We start from the raw sequence: 24,258 nt of genomic DNA, 5'->3' as shown, positions 1-24,258 counted from the left end.
TTGCTGGGTAGCCAAGCTATATAGGGTTAACTCTTTTAAACTTCCACCCAAGTCAATCCCTCTGCCTCCATGGTCCATTTTATTGCTCTTCTGCGAGCTCTCCAGTTTAAGATGTTTCTGGGAATGAGATCCTTGGAGCTGAGCACAGAATTCCAGATGTGGCCACACCAGAGCCATGTATTAGTGCTACTGCCCAGGGCACCATTATTATTTCTCCGTAGTGCTCACCAAAGCATTGCATTGGAACATGCAAAGGTCCATCTAGCCCGGTATCCTGTCTTCCGACAGTGGCCAGTGCCAGGTGCCCCAGAGGGAATGAACAGAACAGGGAGTCACTGTGTGATCCATCCCCCTGTCGCCCATTCCCTGCTTCTGGCAAACAGAGGCTAAGGAAATCCAGAGCACAGCGTTGTGTCCCTGACCATCCTGGCTAGTAGCCATTGTTGGACCTATCCCTCTATGAACTTATCTAGTTCTTTTTTGAACCCCGTTATAGCTATGTAGAGAGGCCAACATATTCTAAAGTGGCCACTCTTGTTTGGTGGCTCAGTGTGTGAGTGATTCCGTCTGAGACACAGGGGCCGATTCTCAGAGGTGCTCGGCACTGCAGCTCCCAGGTACTGTACCGGGATTTGTGGTGCTCAGTACCTCTGAGAATCGGCTGTATTGACGGTATCTCCCAACAGTAGCTGCCACTTTTGAAGATATTGGTCACAGTGGCTGTTTTTACCTTCCAAACAGCTCCAGAGCTGCCAGGCAATCTGGAAGAACAGGGATAATTTAGTGGTGTCTGAGGAGGTGGGGGGGGAGCATATTCAGAGTTGAGGGTTCAGAACACGTGGCTTGGGGGGGGTAGTGAGAACTCACCAGAACCCTGCCATTGTCCCCTGCTCGTGTAAGAACACTGTGATTGTGCGCGTCTCCCCCTGCCCCACCAGTGAAAAGGGCTCTGGTTGGTACCCCCTCCGTATCCCCCTCGCACTGAGAATCTATTGTTACCATGCCGACACTGGGGACAAAGAAACAACCACTCCTGGTTTGAATGACTGAGCTTGTCTGTGTCACCAGTGACCTCACCCACGGGTAATGTGACTATGTAATAAGCAGATGTTTGTGTCCTTTTTAACATCAAACATGTGGGAAAGACATAGATCTAATGGCAGCTTCTATGGGCCATGCGGACAGTCCCATTCATTCACTAGAGGTTGTGGTTGTTGGGTTCAGGAGTTGCTCTCGCTGGTGTAGGACGAGTTGTCCCATTCCTGACTAACCCAGGATCCTCTGAGCACCTCAGTGTTGAGCCCAAACCAATATGGCTCTACCGAGGGCCTTGCAGCGCATGATCTGGGGGAAATGCCCGGGGAATGGCAGGGGCCAGTGGCCTCGGGGGCTTTATAGCTTTGGAAAGATGTTATTGGCACGTCTAGCAAAAGGGAGCAGCCTCTTGATTCGGAGTGGGGGGGTGGGTGGAAACTGTGTTACCAGATCAGTGAGTCAAGAATGGACGGTGGTGATTTAAATGCCTCCCGATTCCTTTTAAGTCTCATTCAGCTTCTGAAGCAGCCATCAAAACGAAACAAGATCTCTCTCGAGTGCTAGCTTCTAACAGGGGTTTAGCTGCTGGGAAGAGATTCGTCTAGCTAATCTAATCAGTTTAAAACTACGCTCGTCACCAGGGGGCCCAGCTCCTCAAAGGTGTAACACCCATTGATTTCCATTTGGTGTCTGTCACCTTGACGGCTGTGGCCCGGATTCCTACCAGAAAGCACCAGAGAAGCTTGACAATTGCTCAGGGATCTGTAGGGATCAATAACAAGCCCTTGGTTGGCATGTAATGAGTGCCATATGAGTGCCCCAGTGACTGACTGGTCTAACCCGAGATGTGAAGGGAGCTGAGCCATGGTTAATTCACCTTTCACAGTAAGAGCTGATGTTCAGCATGTCCCAGATCATTAACTGCCTCATTCTTTGGAGTGTAAAACGGAGCCCAGCAGGATCTCTGTGTCCCCGGCGAGCTCCCCCTCTCAGTAGACGCCCCTGGCCTTGTGCCCTCCGGGGAAGGGCTCGCGTGGGAGGGGGAAATGGCTGCTTGCCCTTGAGGCGTGTGTCTGAAGTCTCAGTACCAGCCTGCTACTTCTGGGCTCTGTACAGTGCAGCCTGTGGGGAGAGGTAGGTAAGATACAGGTGTGGAGTAAGGCGCTAATGCAAAAGCCAATAGGTCTCAAGCCTGTAAAGAGAATAGCTCAGCCAAGCTCAGGCCCAAGGCCTAAAGTTTTGACGTAAGACCCAACCCAGAAATGACCCTACAGGATAGGAAGCTGTAATACACAACCGGACTCTACTGCTGGCAGGTAGGCAGAGGATGCCAGCTGATATCCACTTTAGATATTTTAAGTTAGAAACATCAGCAGACTTTTGACCACAAGAATGCCATGGTGACTAATTGACCTATATGCGATAAGTGTGAGGCGAAAGGCCTAGTAACCTAGGGGAGAAGGGTACCCCAGCATTCGCAAGGTGAGGAAATACAGATAAGGGCAAGGGGCTGAAACCCCTGCTGAATAGGCTACGTGCCGTGGGAGGTGCCAGCGTGACCACTGGTGGTGCTGATGGTGGTGAGGAGCACTGGGGTGGTGACTACACTGGGTTTTTCCCCAGGGAGGATGTGAGTACGTGGATGCTCAGGCGAGGGATGTTTTGACTGTGCTGTACTATCTCAATCTACTTTGCTGGGTTGGAGAGTTTGTATTTTTGCTAACGGTGCTTATAAAAATATTACAAGAACAGACTGCCTTTCCAAAGTGTAACTGTCTGTCTTGTGCACACTGGGGTCCTCATAATAACGCTAATATTTCTGGCTCTGGTCACAAGGCAGAACCCTGCCAGACTACAGAATGTTAATTGGTTTTGCTAATTAAGCAATAGAACTAATACAAAACCCATAGCTATGCAAATCACCAGTGTTTTAGGGGAGACACCCAGCTGGCTTCCGGAGGTGATGTGGTTTGGAGGAATGAGCACAGGCTGGGGATTCTGGCTGACTTGGGTGAATCACTTCACCTTTCTGTCTTGACTTCTGCTTCTGTAAAATGGGGGAGGGAGGTTTAATAATTTTCACTCCCCTGCCTCACTAGGGGGTTGTGAGGATCAATGAGTTCAGGTCTGTACATGGCTTTGCACATAGAAAACTATATAATACGATAATATTACTCAGCATTTACAGAGTGCTTTCCAGATGGCTCAGCGACCAGAGTGGTGAGTGCAGTGTAACTGGTGTGCAGGACCCCAAGCCTCTGCTGCACTTGGACCATGCATAGAAGAAAGACACTTCTGGGGAAGCCCATTTTGGCAAGCAGGAATCAGGTCTTGTAGCTGAAAACTTCCAGCCATAGTGAAGGGATATTCCAGGCACCTTCTACACATCCAGGCTCAGATGCTCAAGTGGTGTAAACGGGGGCAGCTCCTTTGGGGTCAGTGCGTTTGGAAGGCTTGGGGTGTAGAACTCACTGAAGTCAATGGTGCTGTGCTGATCTGCGTCACCTGGGGATCGGGCCAGCAGTCTACAATGAGCAACGTGTCAGGAGGTTCCACGCACGCACACAACCTGCAGTGCTTTAATTCCTGTCTGCAGCAGGTGGGAAATCCAGCGTGCGTTCCATTTCCATGGCCTCTGTCACAGGGATGGGGGGGTCCCAAGCTACCAGCTGCCCAGTGTGCCCCTAGTGTCAGGGGAGACTGCAGTGACTGGGTGTGGGAGGTCCCTGGCTCCAGCGAGGGAGGAGCACACAGGGCCGGAGAGCCTCTGCTGATAGACCAAGGGGGCAGTTTGATACTAAAGTGAGTCCAAGCCTCACTAAACAAACAGCAGGAACGGAAGGGTGAAGCACATCTCATAACAATGCGTCACAAGCTCCCTCTGCCGTGCCCGGAGTAACGAGGACTAGCTGTGTGCATTCTGGGCTTTGCAGACTCGTCCATTTACCAGGCAGTGACGTACTGTGTAATAACCACAGCTCTGGAAACATTTACATGCCTGGCCTGGAAGATCTATGGCCAGAGAAGGCACTTTACTGAGGCTGGAACAATCCTGCTTGGACTGCAGCTGATTAACAAGCTGCTGAACAATGGCGGGCACAGGAGGGTCTAGCTCATTGGTGCTACGCACATTATAGGCTTGAGGGCTTTCTGGGCTCGCAGAAAGTGCTGTGTGAGGATGTGTTGAGACACAAAATAGCCCAAGCAGATGCTGGGCTGACCTTCACTCACTGCAGCTTTGATTGCCCTTCTCCAACCATCGCAGGTGTCCCTGAAGGTGCAACATTAAACCTTTGCTTCCGATCCATCCTTGCACTGCAGGCCCATGGTCAATAATTTATGACAGACTTCTCTGTGTCTATCAGGTATTCTCTGTCATATGGCATGCAGCCCCACAAAGCCCTGCATGTCTGCACTGTGCCCGATCCCGCTGGGGATCTGCCCCCGGACCAGGACATCACAGGCATCAAACAGGAGAGAGCCAAAAAGCAAACACGCAAACAGGTCTGCCCAGGTCCACGCTAAGCTCTTTATTTGAGCAAAGGAGGCAGCAAGGCCTGGAGGTTAAACTCTTGGCATGGCAGTAGCACTGGGCAGAGCAGAGTGTCCAGTAGCAACACTGCTTGATCCATGTCAGAGAGAAGAAATAAGTACAGGTTTGCAGCGTGATCCCCCCACGTGGCTTTGGCTCATAGCCTGTCACCCCTCTGCATTCTGCTGCTCCCTTTCTGGCCTGGGGCGGTCCTGTGACCCCAGGGGGTTGGAAAAGTTCAGGGAAGTTTCCAAATCGTTGGCTACGTATTCAAACTGAATGTTTGCAATGTGTGAGGTGTTTCAAGATCCTGGCCAGTAAGTCTGACTACACATGTAGCCTAGCAAGAGACTTGCCCAGCTCATCCCGTGTTAGGTCAGCCCCTGCTCTGTCACGTCATCACAAGGGAGTTTCGTCCTCATGCAGTTACGGTTGCTCATAATATGGCAGCGACGCATTAGGCCTGATTCTGAGCCACACCCAGATAACACTCTATTGATTGAGCTGGGCAGAGAAAGGTAATTCCATTTCATGGAAGATTTTGATATTTTGACATCTGATTTCACTCCAATTTAGAACAAAACCCAAAATGTCATGCCAAAGGGAATGGAGCCCCGGTTTCAGGGCAGTCTGCCTGCTGGGCTGCCCCAGACCCAAAAACCTTGGAAACTTGGGGGGGGGGGGCGTCCTTGATGCCGAGGCAGTCCAACAGGTGGGCTGCAGAGGAGCTGGGTGGGTGAGCTGCCCGCAAGTTTCTGTCAGAACTTCGTAGAAATCGAACTGTCTCTGAAATAGGTTTTGATTTTGACAAATCAGCAAATTCCGATGACAGAATGTGACATATCCATTGACTGATGTGGCGTTACTCCTGATTACAAAGTGTGTGTCAGAATCAGACTCACCTGTATAAACCCCAAGACAGCTCTCATTTGAATTCCTGTGAGAATAACTGAGGTCCAATGTATAAATCAATGGCTAATTTGAAGGTAAAAAAGGAACAACAGTATAATTTAATGCTTCAACAAAGCCTAAAGGGATTGGAGCACAAAAAACCTAGTCTTCCATCTTTAGCTTGACGTGGTACTTTAAAACTCACACGGTACCTCCGCAGGAGCCATTTCATCATTGGGGTGAAATTACAGCCGAGAAGAAATTGCCATTCTGTTCTGTGATATCCCTCAGCCGTCTGTATTAGGGCTAAACTAATTGGATCCAACCATCTCTCTCCATCTGGAGAAGGAGCAGTTTCCTTCTAAGGCCTTTTGCATTTGGAACAAGAAAAAACACCAGTAAGAATATTTTATGTTGTTCAGTCTGAAGGATCCGTTACAAAGGGTCATATATTCAGAGGAGAGCACGACCCAGTTGTCACTATGCAAACAATAATTCCATCTACAACAAAACTGACATGAACAAGATGTTCAAGCTGCCTGGCTGAGTACTCAGGTCGGGAAATGCTTGATTTAAAGCCGCAGGACTAGTTTGTGTGCATCACAATAGCGCTTCACTCCCAGGATCCTCTGTTGTGTCTCACGCCCTCTCCTTGCACATGCTTCGTGTAGCACCACGCACCACAGTGTGTCTGCCAAACCAGCTGTGAAAGTCACTCGTATGCATGATGCCAGTGTGGCCATGATCAAAAGCCACGGAGGTCAAGGGGAGTCTTTCCACTGACTTCAGTGGGGTTTGGTGGGGCTCATGTTGCACCCGGCTCCGTTCCCTGTGTGCCTTACAAGACAGGTCTCACCCGGAGGTGGACGACCCTGCATGGTATGATCTAATAAGTATTACTGGACGCGTTCTCTGAGAAGCAGTACATGGCCATGTACTAGAGCTGGTGTCCTAAGACAGCTAAGGGAAAGAGGCACAATTAACTTGGGCATTTCCTTGTCTTTTGAATCTTTGCAGTCTTCATTTTTTTAAATAAAGGTTTTTGATGGAAATTCCTAGGTGTTTTGCCTTAATCCCCTCCCCCCAAATTAGAAAAAAAGGAAGCATGCCTCCCCCGCTGAGGTTCATAGCAGGGAGCACCTGGCCTGTGCATTGCGTGAGTCTATCCTACAAGACGCCTTCCCGGGGACAGTAAATTCTGTTCCATGCTGCTTGTTGACTGAACGGCGGGTCCTGCTCCCTGCGCCGCAAGGCAACCTGGGGGCTGTGTCCCTCGACTTGCAATGCTCATAGGTGTGTCAGGCAGAACTGTGGGCCGGTAGAAGTTGGCTGGGCCGGGCAGTCTCTTGTTCTGGGCAAGAATGGCTGGGAATGACTGTGTCTGCCAAGTGCCAGCTGCATCCTGCTATGAACCTAACCGGGGGTAGGGCCTGCTGTGCTCACATTGTGCCTTTTCTGAACTACCCCTCTGGGCACGTGGGCAAAGGCTGCATCACATGAGCCAGGCAGGGGCTCTCCTTGGCCCGGCTGGCTGGAGCAGTGCTGAGCTGGTCTCTACTGTGATTCCCCTCTGGTTGTGAGGGGCTCTTCTTGAGCCCTCATTTGCTGACCCTCTAGAAATCTAACACTTGACAGAAGCACACGTCTGCTCCCTCCCTTTGTAAGGCCAAACGTAAAGTAACCGTCTGATATTGCAGCGCGTCCCTCAGCCTCAACACGGGCCCCGCGGGCAGTTGGGTCCTGTTCCCTGGGGGCGTTTTCAGTGAGTTCCCACAGAAGGCAGGGAATCGCTGGGAGTGGACAAAGCAGCCTGGGCTGTAACATGCCAACAAGCACGTGGCTCCTGCCTTCCTTCCAACCCTGGCACTGCCACGGGCACTTCATCCAGCCGTGGGCCCAGGAGCAGCGTGAAGTGCTCTTGGCCTCCCCTTGGGCGTGGTGTCTGGGCCGCCTTACAATGTAGCCATCGGCTGTGTTACAGACTGGATCCGTGCCCCTCTGTGTGATGTATCGGCTGGGTCCGGCCCGGCCAGCCCTGACACCTACACCCTGACTGGCGCGGCCTGGTGAGTCGATGCTGCAGCGCATTAGGGTTCTAGCCCTGGTCTGCAAAGGGGAGGCAGGGAGGGAAAGCTCTGAAACCCGGCTGAAGGTGCCCTCAAAATGTTTCCACGGCTTCACGGCAAGAGCTCCTTGGCATGTCCCTCTATGATGAGATTACTGATTCTGTGGATGAAGGGAAAGCAGTGGATGTATTGTTTCTTGACTTTAGCAAAGCTTTTGACACTGTCTCCCACAGTATTCTTGTCAGCAAGTTAAAGAAGTATGGGCTGGATGAATGTACTATAAGGTGGGTAGAAAGTTGGCTAGATTGTCGGGCTCAACGGGTAGTGATCAATGGCTCCATGTCTAGTTGGCAGCCGGTGTCAAGTGGAGTGCCCCAGGGGTCGGTTCTGGGGCCGGTTTTGTTCAATATCTTCATAAATGATCTGGAGGATGGTGTGGATTGCACTCTTAGCAAATTTGCGGATGATACTAAACTGGGAGGAGTGGTAGATACGTTGGAGGGCAGAGATAGGATACAGAGGGACCTAGACAAATTGGAGGATTGGGCCAAAAGAAACCTGATGAGGTTCAATAAGGATAAATGCAGGGTCCTGCACTTAGGACAGAAGAACCCAATGCACAGCTACAGACTAGGGACCGAATGGCTGGGCAGCAGTTCTGCGGAAAAGGACCTAGGGGTGACAATGGACGAGAAGCTGGATATGAGTCAGCAGTGTGCCCTTGTTGCCAAGAAGGCCAATGGCATTTTGGGATGTATAAGTAGGGACATAGCGAGCAGATCGAGGGACGTGATCGTTCCCCTCTATTCGACACTGGTGAGGCCTCATCTGGAGTACTGTGTCCAGTTTTGGGCCCCACACTACAAGAAGGATGTGGATAAATTGGAGAGAGTCCAGCGAAGGGCAACAAAAATGATTAGGGGTCTGGAACACATGACTTATGAGGAGAGGCTGAGGGAACTGGGATTGTTTAGTCTGCAGAAGAGAAGAATGAGGGGGGATTTGATAGCTGCTTTCAACTACCTGAGAGGTGGTTCCAGAGAGGATGGTTCTAGACTATTCTCAGTGGTAGAAGAGGACAGGACAAGGAGTAATGGTCTCAAGTTGCAGTGGGGGAGGTTTAGGTTGGATATTAGGAAAAACTTTTTCACTAGGAGGGTGGTGAAACACTGGAATGCGTTACCTAGGGAGGTGGTAGAATCTCCTTCCTTAGAAGTTTTTAAGGTCAGGTTTGACAAAGCCCTGGCTGGGATGATTTAATTGGGGATTGGTCCTGCTTTGAGCAGGGGGTTGGACTAGATGACCTCCTGAGGTCCCTTCCAACCCTGATATTCTATGATTCTATGATAGAGGGCTGGACTGTTACGACTGCTGGCATCACCGCATGGTGCTGGCACAGTCTGCCAAGTTGTTTTCGCCGCACGAGAGCAAGGTTTGCTCCTTCGGGGGCACGGGGCTGCTAGCTCTCGTTGCGCGAGGGTGGCTTTGGAGGAGGGGAGCTGTGTGGGCAGCAGAGTTTACAGTCGGTTCTGGGGGCAGAGCTGCTCTCCAGGAGCTGGGCTGAGGCGCCTGGAGGAAGGGACTGCCCTGTGTGCTGTGGGCTCTGGACTGGTGTGTAGGTACTTAAAGCAAGTGACAAGTAGAAAGTGCTCAGGCTCTACCTCGCGGGCGGCTTCCTAGTGCCGGAGAAAATCTTCCAGGCCCCAGTTGCCTGCTCCCCCTTGGCAGAGGAGGGGCAACAGGATTCTGTTGCCGTGAGCTGATCCACGGCTGCTGCGTTGAATGTCGGGGTGGAAGCACTGCAGTGGTGGGTAACTTCGCCTTGTTTGTCTAGTCTAAGATTACGAGGTGCTTCTGAATCCTTTGGGGGTGAAGTGGCCTAGGGCAGCGTAAGCTCGTTCTCACGGATTGTCTGTTGTTGCTATTTACGGACCTAGCTGCAGATGGACCCATTGGGGCTCCAGTCCTGTTTTCTAGCCTGCCCCGCTCATCCACCAGCTGCCCTCTGACTCCCATCTGACTGGCAGTTCTGGGGAGGGGGCTGCAGGCAACTGGACAAGTACCACTTGCAAGCAGGAATAAGCAGCCTGAGCTGGGCATGGGACGGCAGCTTTCTCCTCAGCCTCTTGTGCCCTGCTCGGTTCTGGCCTTACAAACGGCAGTTTAACAGGGGTGGGAGCATCTTGCTCCTACCTGGTTAGGCACTTTGGGAGGGGCTGGGGAGCCGAGGTTTTTACACGCTGACGCTGCGATTCCTTTGGCACCAGGAGACCAGTTCAGTTGGGCATTTCCTGGCCTCCTGTGACTCCCCCGGTCCCCCAGGGGAGAGGGCTCAATGGTTTGCAAAATGGTACTTTAAACTATTTTTACAATCACACGGAGGAGGCTGGAAGCAGCAGCCACTCCATTGTGATTTAGATGCGAGTGGTAAATTGTAACCTTTGACAGAAATAGCTGAGATTTACTAGGGAAATCAATAGATGACTCACACAGGCCAGCACTCCACGAGGCAAATAACACTTCACCACCATGCCGGCGGGCGTCCACCTTGATAGTCAGTGAAGGGGCCACTCGTTCCAGCAGCTGGGCACAGGCTAGTGAGATGGATTGCTGCAGGAGGGGCTTGGGACAGGAGTGTGTAATTACACAACCCCCTCTCCCTTTGTGGTGCGTGCCTACAGCCTGCCCTACAGCCACATCACCAGGGCAGTCTAGGCGGCTCCAAACCCACCACCAGCAACGCTTCGCTCCAAAGCCAGGCTGGGCCAGCTCCAGCCTCGCTTTCCTGACCTGCGGCCGGTACCCAGGGAACACATGCACAATCCCTGACAGCTGGGCGGAGAAGACTGAAGCCAGTGGTCATACTGCCCAGCGCTTAGAGATGGGGTTTCTATTGCCAAAACATACTCCAGACTTTGACCAGGAGCCCAGATACCCTGGTGACGGGTGTGGTCTAATGACCTGAACAGAATGGACGAGGATACACCACCCCCATGGGCTGGAATTTGTTCTGAATCCCAGTTTTGCAGGTGGGGAAAGCAAGGCACGGGCTTGGTCAAGGCCACCCCAAGGGTGGTGGCAGAGGTGGGGTTAAAACCGAGGAGCTCCTGGCCCCCCTCCTGTGCTCAGCCCTCTCCTCTATTGCTGAGTGCCCCATAAAGGAGGTTGGGGGATTCCCTGGGCGTGACCGACTCATACAGGCAGGTGACTAGCTGGAGAGGAGAGGAGAGGTTAGGTTATTTCCATTTGCAAGCTGGGCTGCTGGAAACCCTGCTGCAGTCACCCCAGGTAGTGGTGTAATGTGCTTGTTGTCAAAGAGGCCAAATCAATGAGCCTCTGTGTGATGGGAGGGGCCCCAGGTGTGACTGGGCCCCTTTGCCCTGCTGTGGCTGGCAGGGCGTGGGCGAGGAGTTAAGGTCGGCGTTTGTCCTAGACAGTTAACAATACAGCAGTTCATTTCCAGGGGGCCCGGCGGGGAGCGGGACTGCTCAGCACTCAGCTAGCAGCACGGAGACAAGGCGTGTTACACCCCGGAGAACTGAAAGAAGCAACCCCACGATCACGAGCCCCTTCCCTCAGCCCCAGCCCAGCTGTCCTGGGTCTGGCTCTCTCGAGGGCTCCAGCAGCTGCTTAGTTCACTTACCCCTCGTTGCTTTTTGAAATGCCCAGCTGGTCACGGCGCCCACCGCGGAGCAGGTGACCCGTGGCTGGTGGGGCCTTGCCAAGGGGGATTGAGGTATTTCCCTGCCCGACAGGGGCCAGCTCGTGTTGTTTGTGCGCAGGGGTCTGCAGGCTCGTGGAAAGTTGCTCTTTCTCTGGCCATAGCTTTCTGAGCCCCTCTGTGCATCTCCAGTTCCCGGGGCATGCAGGGCAGGGCTTGGCTCGGGGGCGAGCGCTGTATCTGGAGGGGTCTAACCCCACTTCCCCACAGAGGGATGAGGCAGCAATGTGGCTCTTTCTCCTCCCCCCTGAGCTTTTGGGCTGCTCTCTACGTAGAGTGCCTGTGGCCCCCCCCACCTCCCCCCACTCTCTGTGTAACACCCACAGCCCCCGGGCGTCGGCGGGCAGGATCGAACCTGGGACCTCTGGAGCTAAGTGCATGAGCCATGTGGCTCTTAGCTAAGGCTGTAGCAGACTCATTAATCTCTAGGTGGTCTCGGTACCGCCAGGGGGGACAGACCACCACACGCAGGAGGTGTGTGGGTTACACCTGCCCTGGCTGTGGTGCAGGGGTGCCTGGGTCTCTGGGAACTCACGCGAGCCGCCCGGAAGCACAGAACAATGTGGAGCACGCTCTGTCACTGGATTTAGAGCGGGTGGAAGTGCTGCTGAGTGACGGCCCTGGAGAGCGGCCTCCTCTCCGACGCAGCCTGGGCAGCGGCTGCACTAGCTTCCCCCGTTTGCTGCCCCTGCCTTGTCCATGGTTGGGGCTCCGTGGCCCATTTGATTGGTGGCCTGAGCTGAGAGGCTGCCAGCCTTGGCACCTAGAGCCCGGGGCGATGGGTGCGTCACAACGGTCAGCCGGTGGAACTCCTTGCCAGGGATGTTGTGAAGGCCAAAAGTATAACTGAGTTCAAAAAAGAGCTAGATCCATTCATGGAGGACAGGGCCCTCGATGGCTTTTAGCCAGGGGGGTCAGGGACGTGACCCCAGGCTCTGGGTGTCCCTAAACCTCCAACTGCCAGAAGCTGAGAGTGAACAACAGGGGAGGGATCACTTGATGATGATTCCCTGCTCTGTTCATTCCCTCTGAAGCACCTGGCACCGGCCACGAAGACAGGACACTGGGCTGGATGGACCCTTGGCTGACCTGGTCTGGCCGTTCTTATGTTTTTAAGGTTTAAAATACAGAGGTGGCCAGCATGCCAATTTACTACCAGTTGGGGTCTGGACCCCGGGCCAAGGCCACCAAGCAGGAGAGCATCGGAGCCACGGGGCAGTGACGACTGACCTGCTGCCGGGCTGGAAGCAGCGACCCAGGGTGCAGGTGGGAGCTCCTGTCCTGACCTGTCACGTTATAAGTCACAGGTTGCGCAGCTTCCTAGTGTCCCTTTGCCCATGGGGGAGGAGAAGGGGCATCTTTCCGGTAGGGGCCGCATTAAGGAAAGGGTTGTCTAGGAGGGGCCTATGCCCAGCACTGACTCTTCCTGGGTAAAACAGAGGGTGTCTGGGGCATTGGCTGGTTTGTTCACTCTTGTGGGGCAGGTTTCTACACCCCATGTGGGTGCTTTTTATCCCTGCCCTGCTCTAGGCCCTGGCACAGGCACAGCCCTACCAAATTCACGGCCGTGGAAAACGCGTCACGGACTGTGACATCGGGTCTCCCCCATGGCATCTGCCTCTTGTTGGGGGTCGCGGTTCTGCCACCCTTACTGCTGTGCTGCCAGAGCTGGGCGGCTGGAGAGCAGCGGGTGCTGGCCGGGAGCCCAGCTCTGAGCAGAGCCACCGCCAGGAGCAGCGCAGAAGTCAGGGTGGCAGAACCGGGCCCTCCTTACAATAGCCTTGCAACCCCCCACCCGTTTGGGTCGGGACCCCCAGGGTTCCGACGCCGAGATCTGATAACATGAAATTTAAGATTTAAAAAATCCTATGACTGTGAAATTGATCAAAATGGACTGCGTCTGTGGGAGGGCCCCCGCCACCGGGGCAGCGTTGGGTGCTTTGCCACATTGGCCCTTGTCTCGCCAGAGGGGAGGCATCGTGAGCCTCCTCTGTGGGTTCTGCATCCTTCTGACCCAGCAGGGCAGGAGGCGGGGGGAGTCGGCCAGACAGTGCTCACTGCAGAGGGAGTTTCTGTGGAGTCCCTCGGGCCATGTTAAACGATCGGGGGAAAACAAACCATCTGGTCCAGGCTCTAGCTGACAAATTAATTTGGAAAACACAGACATCAGTGTCTGTGCTGCAGGGTCTCCTGAGGAAGGCAACTCCGAGGCACGAGGACGCTCCGTCACCGGCTGCACGTGCTCCCGCCAGGCTGGATCAGTGCAGGGTTGTTTGAATGCACTAATGCAACAATACCCAGGGAGGTGGTGGAATCTCCTTCCTTTGAGGTTTTTAAGGCCCGGCTTGACAAAGCCCTGGCTGGGATGATTTAGTTGGGGATTGGTCCTTCTTTGAGCAGGGGGTTGGACTAGATACCTCCTGAGGTCCCTTCCAACCCTGATTCTAACAACTGCCCAGAGCGGGGCTGTAACTTTCCTCTGTTCCCCCCCCCCACCTCCCCATGGATAGTTACACACAGCAGCATGTGGGAGATTTGACTCTGCTTCTCTTTTCAAGGAGACCAAGGGGCCCGGCGCAGCCCAGAACCAGCCCAAATGGGCCACGGGGAGAAGGCAGGGAGGGGAGTTGAATGAAAGAATTAATATGAAAAAATGAACTATGCGGTGTGAATCGTTTGGAGACACCATCCAGCAAGAGTCATGGCACGTGACACAGTTATAACTGTGGGGTCTTATAAAACATCCCATTAAGTGCGGCCATAACTTACTATTGCGTGTGATGCCCTAGTCACTAGCTAGTACCTGGCCTAAGGAGAAGGAGTTACCAATGGGACCCGTGCCTTGGGCACGTTCTTCAACGACGCATTTAGTCGCTTTTGGGCCGACCCTGGACGCCCCACGGGTAGGAGCAGGGCTCCGGCTGTGGCAAAGGCCTTGTCACCCCTAGTCCTGCATTGGGCTTGGCCTGAGGATGGGGCACAGAGAGACCTGCCTTGACCCAGCGCTGGCTCTGTTTGTCCTAGGCCAGGCAAAGCGAATAATTTCCCTTTGCCGGTGCCCCTCCCCGATTGCCCATGTCTGAGCTATTCCCGCGCCAGGCTCTGGAGGCGCGTCATGTTCAGCTGTGTGCCGTAGGAAACCAGGAACGGGGGTGCTGAGTGGAGCTGGGTGGGGCTAAGTGTGAGGCAGGTGTGTGCTACGCAACCCCCACAGCTCTGCCAATGCACCTCGACCCCGACCCTTAGCCGCCCCCTGCTATGCCAGGCCTGGGCACTACCCCCATCTCCCCCCCGCCCCCAGCCAGCTCTGCTGGTGCCCCTCAATCCTGACCCATGGCTCCCTGCTCTCCCAGCTCTGGGCTCCCCCTTGGCCCTTCTGCTGAGCCTCAGTCCCCACCCAACGCCCCCTGCTCGTCCAGCGCTGGGCGCCCCTCCACACAGCACCATGAGCCTTGCCAGGCCCGACAAACAGTCACCTCTGGCCACGCCTCAGCTGGGGCCTTTGGGGTTTGGGAGCCTCCCCTCAGACAGGCCTTTCCCTCCCAGCACATGGAAACCCTCTGGCAAACAGGAGCTGCTGGGGCTATTCATGGCTTGTCCCACTCAAGGAGCAACTTGCCCCCCAAAGTACAAGGAAGGCCTGGGTGAGGCGCTGGGCTGGGAGTGGCTGCCCGGTGCTGCCGTGCGCCCTATGGGGCTGCTTGCATGAGACTCAGCTCTGCCTGGCGCTTGGGTCACTCTCCGGACTGGCAAGGCCAAAGTAAGGGGGCCTTGGGATAGCCCCAAGCGATGTCCCGGGTTCCCTTTTGGGAAATACGGCCATCCCAGGCCAGCAATAATCTCCTCTGCCAGAGCCACACAAGAGCCTTGAACATGCAGATTTCTGCGTCAGCCAAGTTCCCCACAAAACCCCCAAACAGGAGCGAGGGACCAGGCTCATAAATGTGCTGGGTGCGCCCGCAGAGCCCATCCGTCATGCTAAGAGCGGGCCAGGCACAGAGAGGGTCCGGGCCCGACGACAGGAGAGTTTTATACCTGTTATCAGTTGGGATCAATCGGTGCCTCATCGGTGTGGAAAACGGCAGCTCCAGCAATATCCCCCGGCCATGGAAACCTGTCACCTTTAAAGCCTGAAAATGCTGACTTTCCTCTGACTCCCCGCCACCCCGGGGTACCTGGGGACGGCTCACCCTGGTGTCCATAGGCTGTGTCAGCCCATCCCATGTGTGTCACGTCTCAATCCACGCTGGGTGGGACGGTTGGGATCTGTCCCCTCCTATGTGCTCTGAGAGCACTGGTCCATATGGCCTGGTTTTCTCTCGCTTTCTCGTTCCTTCTCTGGCCCCCGTCACTGCAGAATCCGGCCAGCGCCTGATGCTTTGGTGGTTTTGCATAGTGTCTGAGGGCGTTTGAACACAGACCCTGTGCTGGGTGCAGGGCCAAACCCGCTGTGGAAAGACCATTCCTAAGAAAAGTACTTTAATAAGGACCAGTTCTCTTCATCTTTATTTCACAGGGAGTCACATGCTGAACAAGAAAACTAGTGGCCCTAGAGTACCCGTACCAGCAGAAATCTGTGCTTTATTCACAGGACAAAGTATCATCACAATGTGTTTGGAAACATTTTTTTCAAGCATACACATCACCATCTTCATGGGTACATACTTCGCTCAGGTGACAAAAGGCAAAATGGAGAGGCCCACCCCAGCCTGAGACGCATGGCTTCCCATGCGTCATAGAGCCCCATGCAGGCCCCAGCCCCTGCGGGCGTGGGACATTCATCCTAGTCGTGGTGAACTGGACGAGGAGGCGAGAGGCTGACCCACCCAGAGCCTGGGAAGCTTTAGCCAGGGAATGCTCCAATTGGTGGTTATTTTCGGAACATGCACAAGGTACATGCCAGATAGACGCTTGAGCCAGTTTGCGCATGGGCAGCAGTGTGTATCGACCAGCCATTATTAAAAATCAGATGGCCTGTGGCCTCCACACAGCCCCTGGGGCCCTTTTCTGGCTGCTCAGGGAGTGCCCGATCACAGTATAAAAACCAAATGCAAAACAAGCCCCCCAGCTGCTGACAGAAGCTGGTGAGGGCTTGGCTGTGTCCAGCAGTCTCTGCCTGGCACATGTTGGGCTGGGGACATAACTCCACATCCTCCCTGGCCTTTGGCCTGGAAAGACCTGGCCTCCCACAGGGTCCGGAAAGCCGCTCTCACCAGCACCCGTGAGAAGGGACAAGATGGCTGACGGAGCGGGTGGCTCGCACGTTGGCCCCCAGTTTACCACCCTCATGGAAGACTGCGGCATGCTCGCCTCACCGCCGCTCTGGGCCTCGACATTTATTCCCACCTGAAGTCCTGCCCAACGGTTTCATAGAATTTAATATTATATGGTCTATAAAAGTCCCGGAGCTGCTCTATCACCTCAGGGTCTATCTGCACATGAGTTCTCCCTTTGGACTTGCCCAGACAGCGCGGTAAACTGCTGCTCTCTGTTCTCTTCAGGCAAGGAAACCCTTTTGTCTTGTTGAAGTAGAAGTGCTTGTCCGTGATCACCCGCTTGATGCCCAGGAAGTCCTGCACTTTGCCCATCTCCCCAGCCGGGTCTGTGATCAGCTTTTCCCCACTGACAAAGTGGATCTGGGAGAGGGGGAAGTACTGGAGCCAGCTGTCCAGGTGCACCACGTACATCCCGATGCGGATGGCGTTCCACGAGGTGTCCACCAGCCCCAGGCTGCGGTTCTGGAAGGACAGCCCTTCGAAGGTGGGGATGTCGGGTTTCTTGGAGAGCGTCTGCGTGTAGTCCGAGATGGCCCTGGTGACCGGGTTCCGCACCACCACGATCAGCTTGGTGTCTCTGGACATGTTGAAGATCCGCCGTGGGGCCTCCTTGGTGACAAAGTAGCTGGGTGTCTTTTCTATTGTGATCTGGCTGCTGAGCGTCCTGGGCATCAAGCTTCTGTAAGCAAAGAAGCGCACAGGTGAGGACAGGAGCTGGGACCCACACGAGGTGCTTGCAAACACAGCCCAGGAGCCCCATTCTCGGAGCCCAGGCAGCTGGGGACTGCCTGGAAGGGCACCGATAGGGGTTCAGCTCCCTAATAGTCAGACTAACATGCACCAGACAAGAGACTCATTCCCATCCAGATGGGACCACGCCACTGAGAGGCCAGGAGAAGACAGGAGGCCCCAACAGTCAGCTGTAGCCTGCAGTGCCAGATGAGGGACACGGGAAACTTTCCCTGCACTGTAGCTATTGATGGGACAACTGCCACAGTCTGGCAGGTTCAGAGAAGCACCCAAGAGTTCAGGCACCCTTCCTCACCTGACCGAAGGAGTGAAACCGCCATTGCTTACGTCATCTCACTGACAGGACAAAGCCCCAGGGAAGGCACTCTCAGGATTGCTTTGGCCCCAGGGAGATGGATTATTGATCTTCTAAGGCTTCCCAGCTCTTGGGCTCAATGAAAAACCCACCCAGGTTTTTTTTCCAACCATCCAAGAATGTTAATCCCACATTCATAAAGTTTCAGCCATTCCCAGCCTCCCTGTTGTGTGCACTTGGGCTTGGTAAGGTGGAGAAGGACTTGAGTTCAGACAGACAGCCGGACATTTAGAACATCTGTCTCAGAAACAGAGAGAGCCCAGCTCAAAGTCCCCACCGTGCAGGTGGGCCACAGGGACACTAGCCAGGCTAGTGCAGGGACTGAAAACAAGACGGTGCCCGATTGAAACTTCTGGAGGGATTGAGAGAGGCCCGGTGGAATTGGCCAGGACTTGGGTTATCACCCCTACTCCTGTGAAAAGTCTGAAGGGGCCTTCAAATGACCAGGCCCTCAGACCTACAGCTCAGCAGCGCACCTCCGGCACGGCAGTGCCCCAGTACCAAAGCGGGGTGTCGGCATCAGCAGTAACGCGACCTGACTCACCCACATCATTTCCTGCTGCACCGGCGTGTCGGTGTCCCTGGGAGGGCTCCCGCCCAGGCACTGACGCAGCCACGGCAAAACCTGCCCAGCCCACAGCACAAGGTTGTGTTGCTGCCCGAGAACTAACCCCTGAAATGGTAACCTGCCGCTTCGCCCGGGGCGGGTCAGTAGCACGGCGTTCAGGCTAAGGCTGCACAGAGGGGTCGAGGAGAAGCTGGCTTTCCACATTACAGGCAATTATCCCGCTCTGGCAGACTGCAACAGGGAAGCTTATGCACCCTGACAAGGAAAGCCCTGGGTTTTGAATACAGAGGAGCTGGCCACACCTGCTCCCTCCCCACCCCCTCAGCTAGGACATGTCGCTGTTCAGACAGTGTAGGCTTCAGACACCGACGATGAGGTGGGATATTCACGCACCCGGGGCTGCTCCCTCTGAGCGGCTCGTGGAGACAGACCCAGGCCAGAGCCATGCTGCAGAGTGAGCGTCTCCTGCTCTGCTCCTGAGCCAGACAAGCTGGCTGAGGTGCCAGCAGCAATGTGCGAGGGCGTCTCCAAGCCCTGCACACTCACACTCACACCAGCTCCAGCCGCAAACAGAGGCTGGGCCGGGGTGCAGAAAACAAACACAGTGGGAGACCGTCACGCCGTTCTGCCACTGGTCTGGGCACCACAAGCCAGACAGTCTCTAAGAATGTAAAAGAATAAATGGACACAAATCAGGCGTCAAGAATTATAACATTCAAAAACCAGTGGGAGAACACTTCAATCTCTCTGGTCACTCGATTACAGACCTAGAAGTGGCAATTCTTCAACAAAAAAACTTCAAAACCAGACTCCAACGAGAGACTGCTGAATTGGAATGAATTTGTAAACTGGATACAATTAACTTAGGCTTGAATAGAGACTGGGAGTGGATGGGTCATTACACAAAGTAAAACTATTTCCCCATGTTTATTCCCCCCGCCCCCGTTCCTCAGATGTTCTTGTCAACTGCTGGAAATGGCTCACCTTGATTATCACCAGAAAAGGTCCCCCCCCCCAGCCTGCTTTCCTCCTGGTAATAGCTCACCTTACATGATCACTCTCGTTACAGTGTGTATGGTAACACCCATTGTTTCATGTTCTCTATGTATATAAATCTCCCCACTGTATTTTCCACTGAATGCATCCGATGAAGTGAGCTGTAGCTCACAAAAGCTTATGCTCAAATACATTTGTTAGTCTCTAAGGTGCCACAAGTCCTCCTTTTCTTTTTGCAAATACAGACTAACATGGCTGCTCCTCTGAAACCTCTCAGGGACAGTATCTCTGCTGCAGAACCAGCCCCTCGCAGCCACCAGCAGAGTCCGCAGGGGCGTGACGGGGAGATCGCCCCCTTGCTGAGGATTATCACCAGGGCAAGGTCTTGCTGTCTGCTAAAGTCAATCGCCCTGCTGAACAATCAGGGGGTCCGGGGGTTCCTGGATTTATTGGGGCTTGGCTCAGTCACACGACTCCTCGAAGGTCCTTTCAGTCTCTTATAGCCCATAGCGTGGGGGAGATTGTCGCAGAGACCTGGGGCTGTGAGAGACGCAGAGCTTCCGAGTGAGACCTCAGCGGTGGCTTGCTGCTACAGGGCCCCATCTGCCCTTGAAATAGTCATGATGGTATTAGTCCTAGTGCCACTGGCCCTGCCTCCAAGCAGCCAGCCGCCCGAGACGGGCATGCAACTGAGATCGTTAAACAGACCCTGAGAACCTGGGCACACCCCAGACGTGAGCTGTTAGTGGTGGGGAAAGTCCCGGGGCTCAAGCTCAACGACAGCTCTAAGGAGAGGGGCGTGTGCTGGGTATCTGGATGTGCCGTAGCACTGTTCACAACTTGGGGCCACAAGTGCACTGCTGGGCTGCACCAGGGGCTGGGAGGGTTGGAGACTAGCAGGAGGAGGGCCATGGACATACGCAGACGGGGCGAGTACCCCACTGAGCATCACTGGGCCGGCGGGATGGGGCCAGCTGAGCCTGCCCCCTCAGCCACCAGCCTGGGCTGCTCCTCTAAGCAGAGATGCGTCAGCTCGGTTTCCAGCTAGGGCCGGTCCCCATGAGGGCCTCCCAGACCAGCAGGAACCATAGCATGGCAGAACAATGGAGACAGGGACGTGTAACCTCATGGGCTCCAGGCCACCAGCGCAGCCAGTAACTTTGCCAGTGCCTAGGATGCTTGTCCCCATAGCCCCCTGGCTGGGCACTGAGGTCTGGCTCACCCAGGCCCAGGCCCTGGGGCTGGAAAAGCTTTTCCAATAACCCTACAGTGTATCAGGTTCAGTCCTTGCCCAGCGTCCGCCCACTGCATGCATCCCAGGGCAGCTTCCACCACTGGCAGGCAGGAGCCATGGCGCCAGGCAGGAAGCTGTCATTGCTAAAGGCGCTGGACGCACCCAGGCCATGCACTGCAAGCAGGCAACCTGCCTGCTTCTCCCGTGTGGATGTGTGGCCCGCTCCTCCGAGAGGCACTGCCAGCAATGCCCACCTGAGCCGGCACCCACGCCGGGCTGCGGGGAAAGGATGGTGCAGAATTAAAACCACTGGGGGACGGGGGTTAGTTTAAAGTCACATGGCTTAAAACCCAGCATGCTGTACTGATGCCAATTGCTCTCCATCCTCCTAATGGGCTCTCTCACCCCCAGGCTGCCCTGGCAGCCCCTGGAGAACAGGCACTCAGGAGGAGACGGAGCGGAGCTGCCCGTGCTGCGTGTGACCAGGCAGGGGCTAGGCATGGAAGAGGGCTGGCACCCAGCCCTTCTGTGGCACTGGGGGCCCTCGCTCAGACCTCTGCCCAGCGCCAGCCCCAAGGGCTCTAACATGGAGTCAAGCCCCCCAAAATCTGGAGCCTGGCTTGAAAATCAGACCATTTAAAGCCACGGTCCCTTTGTCTGCTCTGGTCACGTTTTCCAGCCTTCTCCAGAACCACGAGGGCTAGAAACCTACCTCTGCTGAAAGCCGCGCACCTCCCAGGCACGGGACTCCAGGCCCCAGGGCTTTACCCCATGGTCTTGGACTAGCGATAAAATCACAAGCGCTCACAACGCTGCCTCCGTGCCGGAGCAGCGCCAGGCGGCACTGGGGTGGGCTGCCCAGGTGGCGGATACCGGTAGCTCCTCTGCGCCCCGCGCATGGACTCAGGGCAGTGGAGCAGGATTAGGCCCTCGCAACAAGACCAGAACCCGGCCTGCCGTGCCAGACCCACATGCCTCCGCTTCCTCACTTGGCCTGCAGGACAGGGCCCTGGCAGAGCCATGGGGCATGCAGAGCGGCAGTAGTAGGGGGCTGCAGGTCAGGCCCGAGGGGCATGGGCAGCGCTGCAGAAGGAAGCCTGTGCTGTGGACTTGAGCCCGGGCCGCTCTTCCTTCACCTTCAAGCAGTAAATTGCTTTGCAGGTTTAAAATAAAGCAGCTTGAACCGAGCCCCGCGCAGCGTGTCAGGCGCCCGTGTGACGATGTGACGCAGCAGGGAGGGGGGAGTGTTGACCTGGGAATGTGCCCTGGGGACGGGAGACCTGAGAGCCTGTCACCTGAGCCAGGAGGGGGAGGGCGAGGTAACACCTCTGCCCAGGAATGTGGACGGAGGCTGCAGCAGGGAACCTGCTGGGTGGGTTTAGTTTCAGTTTGGGGCTGGGTGGAGGAACACAGGGAACCCCAGGGCTGGGGTCTAAGCTCCCTGCTCCCCCAGAAGGACTTCACTGAGGGGTCCTGGGGGTACCCACAAGCTCTGTTTTGGACTGTGTTCCTGTTGTCCAATAAACCTTCTGTTTTACTGGCTGGCTGAGAGTCTCAGTGAATCCCAGGAAGAGGGGTGCAGGGCCTGGACTCCCCCACACTCCGTGACAACTGGTGGCAGCGGTGGGATCTACTGCACCCCGTGAACGGCGCTTCCTGCAGTAAGTGACTGGGGAACAGTAAAACGAAGGGGGATTGACGGGGACCAGGCGTGCTGAAGATTCAGAGAGAGACGGTTCCAGGGGGCGGTTAACCCCTGGGAGTGTGTCACCAGAGAGAAGGACTTTTGCAGTAACAGGGTCCCCCGGGGGATTGCAGCGAGCGGTCCCAGGGGCGGAGGAGTCTGCAGCTCGACCCTGGCAAAGAGGTGGTGACCTCAAGAAGGACTGGCACACTAGGGGCTTTTCCTGGAAACCGTGGACAGCTGCCCGGCCTGCGAGTGGCCAGCCGGGAGATGTACGCTAAACGCCTTAAGAGCGACCTGGTGGAGCTGTGCAGGCAGAGGGGGCTGCGCGTCGGGAGGTCCACCAAGGAACAGCTGATTGCCCAGCTGGAGGAGAGGGATCGCTTGGATGACCCGATCCCTGTCCCTGAGGGAAGCCGCCCGGCGGACGCAGCGTGGGCCCTGGGGCCTGACCAGGCTGGGAGGGGTCAGACTGCTGCCCAGGACGCCCCGAGACCCTTCCTACCTATGCCTGGGGGAGGGGTTGTGGGAAGCCCAGCGAATACCGAGGGCCCCCTGACCCCAGCAGCCAGCAGGGGATCCTCCCCGCGGAGCTCCCCATCCCTGGAGCGGATGCGGCTGGAATGGGAGAGGGAGAGGAAAATGAGGGAGCTGGAGGATCATGAAAAACAACGTCAACATGAGGAGAAACAACGTCAACATGAGCAGGAGGAGAAGGAGAAACAACGTCAACATGAGCAGGAGGAGAAGGAGAAACAACGTCAACATGAGCAGGAGGAGAAGGAGAGGGAACGTCAGGAGAAGGAGAGGGAGCGTCAGGAGAAGGAGAGGGAACGTCAACATGAGCAGCAGGAGAAGGAGAAACAAAGACAGCATGAGCTGGAGCTGGCCAGGCTGAGGAGCAATGGGGCCCCGGCTGCGGTGAGTGCGGGGGGACCCAAGACTGCAAGGAGCTTCGATAAGTGCTTCCTGGCCCAGCGGAAGGAGGGGGAGGACATAGATAGCTTCCTGACGGCCTTTGAGAATGCCTGCGAGCTGCACAGGGTTGACCCTGCCGACAGGCTCCAGTTCCTCACCCCCTTACTGGACCCCAAAGCCGTGGAGGTGTACAGCCGGATGACAGGGCCAGAGGCTGGGGACTATGAACTGTTCAAACAGGCCCTGCTCCGTGAGTTTGGGCTGACCCCCGAGATGTACCAGAGAAGGTTCCGGAGTCAGCGTAAAACGCCTGAGGTCACCTACCTACAACTGGTCAACAGGATGCAGGGATATGCCCGCAAGTGGACAGCGGGGGCCCGAACTAAAGAGGACCTGCTTGACCTGTTTGTACTGGAGCACCTGTATGAACAGTGCCCTTCCGACCTGAGGCTGTGGCTGGTGGACAAAAAGCTCGCGAACCCCCAGCATGCAGGGCAGCTGGCCGACGAGTTTGTGAACAGTCGGTCAGGGGGTAGCCGGGAGGAGTCCCAAAAGAACAGGCCCCCCCCGATGCAGAGAGAGAGTCACCATGGGGCCTCCCAGCGGGGAAATAGGGAGAACCCCCTCCAAAGGGGAACGCCTGGTGTCGGGCCCCTCCGACCCGTTCGAGGGGACCAACGTGACCTGAGCTGCTATCACTGTGGCCAGAGAGGCCACGTACGGGCCCAGTGCCCCGGGCTCAGGGACAAACTGAGCAGACCCAACCTACCCAGGGTTAACTGGGTAGGGACTCAGCTGGACGAGGGGCAGGCGACCCAGGAAAGGGGGGCTACCAGTTTGCCACCTGCTCAGGAGGGAAGAGTACCCCCAGCCAGCCCCGCCAGAGGGCTGGAGGCTCTGGACTCAGGGTGCTCGGTTTACAGGGTGGGTGCGGGGCTGTCCCTCCGGAGAGAGTGCCTTGTTCCCCTGGAGGTGGATGGGAGGAAGGTCAATGGATACTGGGATACGGGCGCGGAGGTGACGCTGGCCCGGCCCGAGGTGGTGGCCCCAGATCGGGTGGTGCCCAACACCTACCTGACCCTGACGGGGGTGGGCGGGACCCCATTTAAGGTGCCCGTGGCAAGGGTACACCTGAAATGGGGGACCAAGGAGGGCCCCAAGGATGTGGGGGTACACCACCATTTGCCCACTGAAGTTTTGATGGGGGGAGACCTAGAGGACTGGCCAAGCGA

General features: G+C 55.6%; 1 protein-coding gene across 1 annotated transcript in view; it reads right to left on the bottom strand.

Moving 5' to 3' along the window:
* HS3ST2 (heparan sulfate-glucosamine 3-sulfotransferase 2) overlaps positions 1–24,258 on the bottom strand; it is an 82,807-nt gene that overhangs the window by 19,953 nt on the left and 38,596 nt on the right. The window contains exon 2 of the mRNA XM_074964932.1: positions 15,281–17,200. Within this exon, the coding sequence (XP_074821033.1) occupies positions 16,582–17,200 (619 nt within the window). The 3' untranslated portion in view covers positions 15,281–16,581. The remainder of the gene's footprint in view (positions 1–15,280; positions 17,201–24,258) is intronic.

Source organism: Natator depressus, chromosome 10, assembly GCF_965152275.1.
Source record: "Natator depressus isolate rNatDep1 chromosome 10, rNatDep2.hap1, whole genome shotgun sequence".
In the NCBI taxonomy this organism is placed as follows: domain Eukaryota; kingdom Metazoa; phylum Chordata; order Testudines; family Cheloniidae; genus Natator; species Natator depressus.
Note: the sequence above shows the minus strand (reverse complement) of the source record. Positions and strands in the feature narration are given on the sequence as shown.